The sequence below is a fragment of the Montipora foliosa genome, chromosome 2 (assembly GCF_036669935.1).
Source record: "Montipora foliosa isolate CH-2021 chromosome 2, ASM3666993v2, whole genome shotgun sequence".
NCBI lineage: Eukaryota > Metazoa > Cnidaria > Anthozoa > Scleractinia > Acroporidae > Montipora > Montipora foliosa.
Window position 1 is genome coordinate 24,225,811 of NC_090870.1, and position 11,972 is coordinate 24,237,782.

At 40.1% G+C, this 11,972-nt stretch overlaps 1 protein-coding gene across 2 annotated transcripts in view; it reads left to right on the forward strand.

Annotated features, from left to right (window-relative positions):
• Positions 1 to 11,657, forward strand: part of LOC137992724 (ras-specific guanine nucleotide-releasing factor 1-like) — a 79,976-nt gene extending 68,319 nt beyond the window's left edge. For both annotated transcript variants that reach the window (XM_068838212.1, XM_068838213.1), the window contains exons 17-27: positions 798 to 1,907; positions 2,454 to 2,548; positions 2,639 to 2,751; positions 3,634 to 3,703; positions 4,403 to 4,509; positions 4,694 to 4,778; positions 5,249 to 5,446; positions 6,903 to 6,982; positions 7,545 to 7,662; positions 9,793 to 9,861; positions 10,567 to 11,657. In XM_068838212.1, coding sequence (XP_068694313.1) covers positions 798 to 1,907; positions 2,454 to 2,548; positions 2,639 to 2,751; positions 3,634 to 3,703; positions 4,403 to 4,509; positions 4,694 to 4,778; positions 5,249 to 5,446; positions 6,903 to 6,982; positions 7,545 to 7,662; positions 9,793 to 9,861; positions 10,567 to 10,692 — 2,171 coding nt within the window. In that variant the 3' untranslated portion in view covers positions 10,693 to 11,657. The remainder of the gene's footprint in view (positions 1 to 797; positions 1,908 to 2,453; positions 2,549 to 2,638; positions 2,752 to 3,633; positions 3,704 to 4,402; positions 4,510 to 4,693; positions 4,779 to 5,248; positions 5,447 to 6,902; positions 6,983 to 7,544; positions 7,663 to 9,792; positions 9,862 to 10,566) is intronic.
• Positions 11,658 to 11,972: the final 315 nt, after the last annotated feature.

The following is an 11,972-nucleotide window of genomic DNA, read 5'->3' on the forward strand; positions in this document are numbered from 1 at the left end:
TTGCGGTGAGCTTACATGCCTTTGAAGGCCTTTTGTAGTCCATTAAAATTCGTTCACTAATTTTTGTTCAGTATTTACGTTCATTATTGGGCGCCCCTCGATCTTTTTCCAATTTTTGTCCGTCTTGGTGTTGCTGTTTCAATGCGATTTCTTTTTGTTTTTGGTCTTTTGCTACAAGATACATGTCTTTCGCACTGCAACCGAATAAATCGTCTAAGGCATTTCGATACTTGAAAAAATTGGAAAAGTAATTTAACGCGAAAAATATAAAGTCAGCACGTGACAAAATGATTGGCTTTTGTGATGCGCAAAACGTATGCGCAATAACATTAAGTTGCACCGTCCTTAGATCATTAAAAAGTTGGCTGGTTATTTCAATACAGCGGCTGCGTTTACTCATGTACTTTTCACAAGACAAGAAGATGTCAGCATTGGTGTTGAAACGAAACTCGTATTATGTAATAAATTTTTGCAAAATATGTTATAGTGGTGGCTTGCTGAAAAATCTCGTATCGTATTCACATTTAACCAATAAGAAACGGGAGGACCTAATGTTCGCTAAAGTTAAGTTTAAATTTACTAATTCTTTTACTTTCAACCGCAACATGCGACATCTACCCACGAGACGGTATACTCGTGTCCGCATTGTACTTCACTTGGTGCCGGACACATGGGTTTGCTCTTAGTTCGATTGTTCATTTTTGATTGGTTACACGTGTCTTAATTGGGCAAAGTTATCACTTTAGTTTTAGCTTTGATGCTCAAATTAATAGAAATTGTCATTGACCTTTCTACAGGTGTCAGTAAGTTCTTTGGGGAGCCAAAACAGCCATCGCCATCTCAGCCCATATGCATCACTGTATCTGATGTCAAAATGCCATCAGATAACAATCAAGCAGAAGCTATACCACGAGACACTGCAGGTCGTACTCCTGACCGCCTGTGTCCCAGTAATTATCACTGCTACCGAAGACATTCGTCACCCTCGGCTCTGGGCGAGACGGCGGCTTTTGACTTTCCGGAGTCGTCTGCTGATCCGCCACATTCACCAGAAGAAGTCGACTCACCGGGACCCATTCGTCACGACGGCCTGCGAAATCACAGTTCGCCTTTCCTAACACGTGGAAACATTCGCACCCGAGCACAAAGCAGTTCGTCAGATTTCGTATCAGCGGGAGGTGCACAACATAGGTTAAATATGGAAACAAACTCTATGTTATCAACGTCACACGATGAGGATGTCTTTGGCGATATGAAATTTGAACTGCAGGCTCCACCCAAACAACGCACCAGGCGCTCACGTGCTTTAACAACATCAGGACCAGTTATCTCCGCAGAAACTCGATCGTCATCCGGCTATTCCCCGGTAACTACCCCCGAGGTAAAAACAAAACGGACGGTTGATAATGAACTGTTACCGCAAGAAGGTGAGGTAGTTAATCAGAAGGTCAAAACTCATCGCCGGCGATCATCTCCTAGTGGTCATCGTGACCGTGGTGTGGACACTCCCCCTGTTAGTTGTTTAGGAATCATTAGCGACTCTGGCTTACAAAACCCTGAAAGATCTCATGAAAAACAATTGAACAAAAGATCAAGCTCCCCGTGTAGACTCTACAAAATTGTCAAGGATGCAGAGGATAGGGTCATGAGTTTGAAATCTCAGCGGCGACCAAGTCCTCCTATGCCAGCCTCTTATGCTTCACCTAAATCCCCAGTGTCTCCTGTCAGTTCACCTCGATCTCCTCTGTCGCCATCCGCTAACGCTGTCAGTGCCGGTGTAGTTGTGACATCGTCGAGACCTTCTCGGCGCCGATCCAGTATAGCATCTGCCGCAGCGGCATTTGCTGCTGCGACTGCAGGCGCGTCTCCGTCTTACGCGGCAAACTCGCCCACCAGATTTCGCTTTGGTAAGTTGGACGTTTTGTACCTTTTCACTTGTTTTCAGTTATTGCCTAAAGGCCTTTGCGCTCATCTGTTTTTGTTTTTAAACGGCATGTTGTTGAAAAGCATAATCTGGTTGGCTGTACAATGATGTCCTGAGTAGATGCTGGTCATCGCGAATTATTACAAAACTAAGCCCCTTTTCAGACGCCTGGCCTTGGCTCGATTCCGGACTCGTGGCCATATGTGGGTTAAGTTTGTTGTTGGTTTTTTACTCTGCTCCGAGAGGGGTTTTTCTCTGGGTTATCAGGTTCTCCCCTCTCCACAAAAACCAACATCTCTAAATTCCAGTTCGATCGGATGCAGAACCTCCCTGAAAACTTAATTCAATTTATTAAATTCGGCTCATGAAAAGTACGGCCTCTGAATCGGGCCAAAGGTAATGAAAGGTGAGGCAGCAGAAAGACTGAGCAAAGGAGAGTGCGAAATTAGTTCTTGACTATATTATAGTGTTTTCCTTTCTGATGTTTTTGAAACTTTACTTATTTTGTTACTGGTGTATCTTTATTTAGGTCACAGTATCCGTGAGTTTCTTTGCTTAAACACTCACATGGCCACAATGAGAGTTCTCACGGTCTTCCGTCACTGGGTCACAAAGCACCCTGAGGTGAGTGTTGGTTTGCGTTACCCCACTTTGGCATTTTCCTTGGATTCTTCCTTTGTGATTCATGTCGATATATTGTATATTCGATTTCAGGACTTTGAAGCTGACCATGCACTGAAAGAGCAGTTAGTCTCGTCAATGAATTATATTTTAAACAATGACGGGTCCACGAATGTGGAGCAAAAACTTGCAGCGGTAATTTTAAGGTAAGTCACATTCAATCATTGCTTTGTTTGAAAGTCTTTTTTTTGCTGTTATACCATAGTTAATAGACGGGGATGGTTATGAAACCCGACAAATTTCTTTGTTGTATGGTTTTGTTCTCTTTTTTGGCCTTGACCGTGCACAAAGCACAATAGTTGTTTACTACGTACTGAGGAACTAACCAATAGAAACGCGTTGGTTACTTAATTCATGCATAGTGTATGAGCGCAAAACAAAAGATTGTGCACGGTCGTGGACTTTCCAACCTAAATCTTGGCATCTTTGTTTCCCCCTTTGATGTTTGCCGAGTTTCAAAACCAGTTCCCTCTATTAACTGTGGTTATACATAGTAGTGTTTCTTGGCTGATGTTAAGTGCAAACCAATCTTGTTACTTTTAATTAAGCATCAGTACGGTCAACTCGGCTTCAACATCCTTTCGATTTTGTTGAACGATGTTGACTTCAGGGATGGGCAAAATGTTTCAACACGCTTTTAAACGCATTCATGATCGATTCAACTTCAATTCAATATGTTTCAACACGTTTGAAAGAAGGGGTTGGGGCGGCAAACAATCTCAACATCGCTGTTCAATAAAATCGAACGGATGTTGGAGCGAATGTTGAGGCTATTTGCCTGGGCCGTTAGCGATTAGTTCCAGCCGAAGAAAATTGCCGGACAAAACAACCAGAACTGTAGCATGCAGCTCTTGTTTGCTATTGTAAGCAGTTTCTATTGTTTTTAAGTCTTGAGTCATTGTTTCAATTGTATAGTCTTTGTTTTTTTAGCCTGGTTATCGGGCCTATCACATTATACGTTACGAGAGCCTGCTACATGACTCAAATCAACTGCCTGGAGAAAATATACTTCCTTGTTTTTTTTTAAGAACACTTGAGCGAGAACACGAAGAACTAGAAGCAGCTCTTTGTTTTGAATTAAGGCTGAAAACTGTGATGGTAAGTTTAATAATAATCTTAATAAGAATCTGATCACTAACGTGCAGTACTATCATTTCTGTCATCTTCTTGAAAACATGTCAGTAGATTTGTATATGAACCTGCTCTGTGGCGTATAATTTTAAAATAGCACAGTTCCCTGCCGAATGACAGCAACAGTATCAATTTGTTTTCAAAGATGCCCTAATGACACAGCGACATCATGGACGGTACTTGTTCCAGTCTTCATAAAAGTAATAATCGAACTTTGTTTGTGATAGGGCACATCTCACCCACAAAATCTCAGATTCTTTATTCCTCCAATACCGATGTAGCACGGCACTCCCTTGCATTTCATTTGGTTGTGGTCGAGTTAGGCGGCAAAACGTACATAACGCTAGACGTTTGTGTTCACTTAAAACATGTATTCCTACTACCCCTAACCTTACTCCTATACAGAAGCCCTATTTAACCGAAAAACCTTAAATAACAATGACCACAACCAGGTTTTCTGAACCCGCGAGACTGAGCACCCCCAGCAAACCATTGTTTTAACGAAAACCGCTGGTCAGCAACCTGATTCTGGTCATTGCTGTCTAAGGTATTCCTATTTAACCCCCAAAAACCCATCACGAACATGAATTAAAGCCCAAAGTCATGGTAGTAAGTCAGTTAGTTGACTTTTCTCAATGTTTTTTTGACTGTCTCTCCTCACTCTAGACCCCAAACACTGAGGAGTTGGCAACTTTTGATAAAATCTCTGCTACACAAATCGCAGAACAACTCACATTCTTGGAGCACTTAATTTTTTCCAAGATTCCTGCACAGTAAGTGATGCAATCATGTTCTTGTTTTACGTTAGCCACCACCGTCAGTTCTGTTTACAATGGTAACAGGATCATAAAGCAATCAAATTGCTCATGGAAATTCTATACGTGCACTAGATCACACACATAATTTCCCTTAAACTGCGGATCTATTTATTATGAATTTATTTTGTTATTCTGGCAGTGAATTCCTTAACCTTTCTTGGATGAAATCGGATAAAAGTGTTCGGGCTCCTAATATTCTGCGTGTCACCAAACGATTCAATGAAGTAAGTGTAATTTTACTCTGTTTTTTGAGACTAACCACCCCGCACACAGGCTTTAGCGAGAGTGTGTGCCAGAGCATCGCTTGGAAACGAGTGTCAGTGGTTTGAGGGTGTAGGGCCTCCGCTTTCAAAAAGTATCATCGTTTAATGAGTTCTGAGGGAATACATCAACGCGTAGACTCTTTACTTCATTGTCACCAGAATTGCCCTATCCAAACTTCTACTGTTGGGCCTCTGCAAAAGCCCGACAGACCTCCGCCGTCCGCAAGATGGGTGTAATGGGGAGGGACGAATGCACCCTTCATCTCTCTCGATCTCCCCGGAGACGTGTTTGTTGTTGTTGACTTGCCATTAAAATACAAAATTAATACGAAACAAACCGGCCTTGTACCTGAATAGATGTGAAGTCAATCGCACATAAAATAGGCACATCCTTTGGTGTGTTGGTTTTCACTGTTATCTTTCCCCTGCAGACAAGCTCACTCGTCGCATCTGAGATCCTGAGGCGCCAGTCTCCATCAGCTCGCGCTACTGTTATCGAGAAGTGGGCAACTGTTGGCGAAGTTTGCCGCAATTTACACAATTTTAACTCAGTGTTAGAAATTAGTTCGGCCTTTATGAGCAGTTCCATCTTCAGGCTCAAGAAGACTTGGGAAAAGGTATCGAAACAGGTAAGCAAAACTTGTGCCCTGGAAACATTGAACTGGCCATCAGTCACATAATATTTCACCAAATCACAGTTTGTTTGTACAGTCAAACCTCCACTAACGGACACCTCCTGTAAGCGGACACCTCCCGAATGCGGACACCAAACCACGGTTCCGTCGGTTTCTCCCTTAAAAGACTACATATTTAACCTCCCGTAAGCAGACACGGACACCTGTTCGGGGTCCACAGGGTCTAAAATATCCTCCCGTAAGCGGACAGTAAAAAAATATCTAGAAAATTTTTAACGAAATCTGTTAGATTTTAATGGTTTAATCGCGATAGTCATTTTGATTACAATTAGCTTTTTTTTTTCATTACAGTACATCAAAGTTTTTCTCTTTTAACTTTTCTTTAAGCCAATCGCACGAAAATTTGTCTCCTTGAAATGTAAACTCGCAAGGCAACTCCATACCATATCTTGCTCCTCTGTTTATCCGCTTTCCTGTAATAATAATAATAATAATAATAATAATAATAATAATAATAATAATAATAATAATAATAATAATAATAATAATAATAATAATAATAGTAATAATAATAATAATAATACTTTAGTTTCACACAATAATGTTTAAAGCTGAATAGCTTATGGGGTCGTGCAGTAATGAAATCATAGCAAATTTTAAAATACATATCAAATTAAATGTTGGTTTTTGAGGAGAGGGGAAAACTGGAGTACCTGGGGAAAAACCTCTCGGAGCAGAATAGAGAACCAACAAACTCAACCCATATGTGACGCCGGAACTGGGAATCGAACACAGGCCACCAAGAAACCACTAAGAACCCTTGCTGAGTTAGACGCACGCTTCAGGAACTTCGTCACCCAATCTCGAACATATTCTAATGAACAAATGGCATCTTATACAAAACCAGGCCTTACTGAGAGAAATTTTGAAAATCCCTCCCTTAATTTCATTTAGAAAAGGGAGTTATTTGAAAGAAGTACTTGTTAGAGCAAAGCTCTGAGGTCTTTGAATTTCCTATCTTGACCAATGGGAGTCGTGTTTGTCTTGCTTACACCTTGAAACACAATTACAAGTTGTCTTAATTAAAGCTTTAAAAGACTGGTCGTGGTGCATTATATGCCCTTTATTGCCCTCTTTTTTTCAACCTACCATAAGCGGACACGTCCTGTAAGCAAACACTTACCCTTGGTTACGAGGGTGTCCGCTTTCGACTGTATTTCGACAGTAACGAGACGATATGGAATTGTAGAGTGCTTTGCTTAGAGATGCTAATTAGGAAAACTGTTGTTTCTTCTCTTTCATCCATCTTGGATAACCGAGTATTGTTTGGAAACTGACGTAGAGTCATGCGTTGGAAACATGAAGTTGATGTCGCAAACAGATCTAAACATCTACAACGCAATCCAGGCAATTGATCATTACAGCGCTAATCTCAATCTTTTCTCTGTAGACCCGGACATTAATTGATCGATTACAGAAGTTGGTCAGCTCAGATGGTCGTTTCAAAAACATGAGAGAAGCTCTTAGATGGTACGTGCATGCGATAGATAGGATGAACCAAGTGAAGCTATGATCCTAGCAGTTATGAACGCAATTTAGCAATTGCGTAGAGAAGCCTGAAAAATTCAGGACTTCAACGGGGTTTGAACCCGTGATCTCCCCATACCGCTGCGACGCTCTAACTAACTGAGCTATGAAGCCACTGATCTTGGGCGCTGGTTATTTGTGGGTTCTATTGTTCCCGTGATGAATGAATCGACGAATGACCTTTAGGTCAAACCAAGGTATATGAGGTGATAACCGGGATTGAGTGAACCAATCAGAGCACGCGAAATTCATTATCCGAGGTTAAGAATTTAATAATAGCTCTTATACCTTATGACCAAATATGGAGAAATATTGGCTTCAGTTTCCGTGTCCAAGTGTTCAGAATGTAATAAAAAATTTATGAAACAATTATTCCGTTCGCGCTTGTTGGGTATGAGACTGGTTATAGCCAACCCGGTGCTACGCGCCTTGTTGCTTATTTACCATCTCATATCCAACGCGCGCTCATGGAATAATTGTTAATTCTTCTATTTGTTTGTTTCAGTGCGGATCCTCCATGTGTGCCGTACCTTGGATTTTACCTAACCGATTTAGCTTTCATTGAAGATGGAACTCCTAACAGTAGCGAAAATGGGCTTATTAATTTCTCCAAGATGAGAATGGTAAGGATGTTATGTGCCTTGTGTTATTCTTCTGAAGGCCTGGCGGGAGGACTAAATAGGTTTCGAGTGTTTTCTTGCTTGTTCCTTCGGTGCATGTCGTCAATCAATCCTTAAACTTCCTGTCTGAACTAGCGCACACATTCTGAGTTGACTTAATGTATACTACGTAAGAACTGACGTTTTTGGTAAAGAAGTCAATTTTCCAGGCAGAATAGACCTTTTGCAACAATTCGTCGCGTGACCTTTTTTTCATGAACATGATTCTGCTGGTTTCATGAAATTATTTTTCCAGAAATAAAAAGAGCAGCTCAAAATATGCTACCGTGCCCATTTTCGTAAGTATATCGTTTAAACAGGTGTTGTTACAGTTGACAGAATTTCTAAGGATTTGTATGGAAATAGCCTGCGAACAGACTAATGGCGAGCCCGAATTCTTTTGTTTCGCGATCGCCGAATGTTTTTTTCCGTACTCACCGGGAGCCTGTTCGCAGGCTATATGGGAAAAGGACGCTTTGCCACCCAGTCAAGCTTCAATGGTTTTCATACAAATCCTTGTATTTTTCTAAGTTTCCAAACCGCTTTAAGATTCTTCCTTCGAAATATTAAAGTCTGAAAATTTCCACCCTTGCACATTTATTTTCACTTATTTGACCCATGGTAAAAAGCTCAGTTTGTGGTGCGTAATTATAAAAAAATTACACTGGAGGGCAAAGGCCTTTCGTTCGTAAATAGAAGTATGGAATTTTCGAGTGTTTAAAGGGAAAGTACGGTCTAGAAAAAGTTTCTCTAAATTATGAGAACAATCAGCCAGAGCAAAAGACAAAAGCCTTGAACATGCGACAAAGAAATATTCGACAAGCGTACCTTTTTCACTTTATTCCTTCAGCGACAGCCGTTTTCGATGTTTCAGCAAACGTATTTGTTTGCTTTCACACGAGGAAGCGTTTAATTTAGAATAAGCCGACGAAACTTTCAGATGTTGCTCAATACACGAAGCAAGGCTTTTTCACATCAACAATTACCGCTGATGGGGTGTACACTTTCGACGGGGATGAAACTAGACACATGTCTAGACTTGATAATTCATGATATCATGCTCAACCTCATCCAATAATTGTTTAATAAACGTAACTTGAAATGTAGTTAAATTTGTTAGCAGTATAGAAACTATTGAAACGATTTACTCTTACCATTTGATGGAAATATATAAATCGATCGTTTGTTTTGAAGTTGTAACAGGGATCTCGTAGAAAGCCACGGTAGACAGATTAAATTTAATTTCCATGCAGGCGTTTATTTCACAGAAATGAGCGCGGGATAGCATTGCAAGCTCTCTTTCGCTTTGTAAAACTCCTGCATATAACTCACATATAAATCCTGTTTAACGACCACGAGGTAAATCTGTTCAGAGGTGGAGCCAATATCAATACAATTTAGCCTCTGGATTAAGATTCAAGTCTACAAAGTATTGCTCTCCTGGCCTGTGTTTTTCTTCTTTTCATCAAGTACATTCAGTCATCCGGAGAAATCCTTGACTCTTGCTTCGTCATAGCCTCGTTTGCATACACAAAAACAAAGATGGCGGATTTCAATTAAAATTTGCCCATTTTTGAAGCGTTATTGTTGGCTATATAAACACATTTAGTCCAAATGAGTGGTCAAGTATGACAATAGAGGTAAAGAACGTTCGATTCAGACACTTTTTTCTAGACCGTACTTTCCCTTTAAATGGTCATAAAATCTTAATCTTGAATGGTATTTCTCTGAAAATTTTTATTCTGTCTAAGAAAACCACGATCTTTCCATTTCTGGAATTTATAAAGTCCGAGCTTCAAGTTCACCAATTATCAGTTATGTGACCAGTTTGTTGCAAAAGGCCTATTGTTTGTCCATTTTTGCATACACCTGAAATGAGTGGCTTATAGGTATTACAACCAGCACCGCCGGCAAGGCTTAGAATCATTTCACGATTATTCATGCAGTCAAAAAGAGACTTTCATTGCTCTGGTATTTTGAATAAAGTGTCCATTTTTGAACACTCGGAACGTCACTTGTCTCGAAAAACCAGTTTTATATATTAACACTTTTGATAGGAAAATTTGTAAGTGTTTTTCTGCTTGCTAATTTCAGATCGCACAGGTCGTTCAGGAAATTAAGCACTACCAGCAAAACAAGTACACACTGGAACACGATAAAAAGGTGCGTCTATTGTGCTGGATGCCTTTTTCGAAGCCTGTGTAGCAAGCGCTAAAAGGGGAGTGAAAGAGGGACAGAATTTGCTCTGCCTACCTCGTTCGCTCCCCTTTCAGCCCTTGCTACGCAGGCTACCGAAACTTATTGCTTCAAAAACAAAAATTGCCTTTCACTGTCCGTATAAGTACGAGGCTTAAAGGACACTTCTACTCTTTTTGTCGTAACACTTTAAGGCAACCGCAAAATATTGAGGTGGGGATGGAGCGTTTTCTTCAGTCTCCTCTCTTCAGATGAAACCTGAACATTAGGAACAAAGGACAAGAGGTACAAAGACCCTATTTCAAAATATAATCAATCGAAGTTCAGTGATATTGTGAGTCAGAATTTCGTAACATGTTCTACAGAAGGTATGGCTGTCCAAAGTTTCTGAATGGACCGTTTTTCGATGTAGACGCAAAATTACATTGTTCGTGTGTTTTTCGTTTCTACAAAAATCTTTTCAGAATTTTGCACAACCTCAAAGTTTCACAAGATTTGATTAAAAATTTACAGTGTGGTACATTTTGGACAAAACTAAAAACTGCGGGGTTCTCTTTTCTAGACAATCTCCATCATCTTTCAATTTGAAGTGTTTTAACGTGTTCAATATACCAGAGGTGTTGCCCTGCTATTTCTTTCTTCCACTTATTTATAGCTGCTTTTTCTTTTCAGGTTATCCAGTATTTGACTTCCAAAGAGAATCTTATGGATGAAGACATGCTTTACCGAACCTCGCTGACGCTAGAGCCCAGGAAGCGAGCCTCTTCAAAAGTGAAGCAACCCGTAGAGGCAACCTAGTCATGCGTATCATGCGTTTTTTGATAGACGTTGAAATTCCCCTTTTCCTTCTCGGCCTCTATTAAACAGAATGTTTATCGTTCAATTCCGTTCTTACTCATTCCCGCTTTGAAATCTTTTTTGAACATTTTTCGTGTATGATATTTAACTTGAAATTGCTTCGCTGTACATAAAATGGAATTAGAGAGGTAAATATTATGAATCAATTTGTATATAAACACCCCTGTACAGAGATGAAATTTGTTGCTGTAAAGTAACTTTCGCAATTCCATTAAAGCTTTGTAAAAGTGCAGTGTGCATTTATGAATTCACCGTTGTACAAGACACATCCACGATATGACATTTTTTGGTTTTCCTGTGCTATTGTCGGTCGTCTGACTTGGAACAGGTGACCCAAGCCTGTTACTTGTTTTATGGTCCGCTTTGAGTCATGCGTAAGTGTAATTCCCGATGCCGTTGGAATGACAGAAAAACGAATGGAGTCGGAAATGGAGTGTTTTGACGGCGTGGTAAAAGTGTTTCTTTAGTAATATTATGGAATTTTTCAGGGCCAAGTACTAAATAATGGTTCGGGCAACGGCTTCTAACTTCACATCAGGCGTTCGAAAAACTGGGCCAAACACTATTTTAAGCGTTTTGCGGGGAAGTAACTTGAATTCTTTGCGGCAGTCATTCTTAATATTGCTTTTTTTTTTGTGTTATGCGTTGGTGGTGGGGGTGTTATTGTGAAATTATTTTACCTAGTTGTATAGTATAGTTGGTTTGGCAAGTGTGTTCCAAAGAAGCGGAGTGCAATGCAATGAAAATTGAACTGCATTTTGTTGCTCTCTTAAACGTATGATAAACGTGTACCAATCTTTCTTTACTATAGCCTTGCTAAAACCGTGTGCATAGTAGTGAAAGCAATGATTAATTTATTCTTTAATCTAGTACACATTGCCATGGGATGTATAAAAAATAAATTGAAAAAAACATACATCTCAAAATTATGTTATTACTGCAACCCTGGAAATAGTGCTCATGGAATTTCCTCACGGACGTCACATTTAACGCCTTGCTCAATTGCGTTAGCTCACAGCTGTGACACGGATCAGTGAAACGGAACAAAACAGTTACTATCATATAGTCTCCGGCGTCTGCCAATATGTGGTAGTGTTAAACGCCCACATCTGATCACAGTATATTAATAAATATCATCTCCACCTCGACAAAAATCCCGTTTCAAAAGCGCTTCATAAAGTTTAGTCTCCGTATCTCTGTAATCAGGGATTATGTTTCCA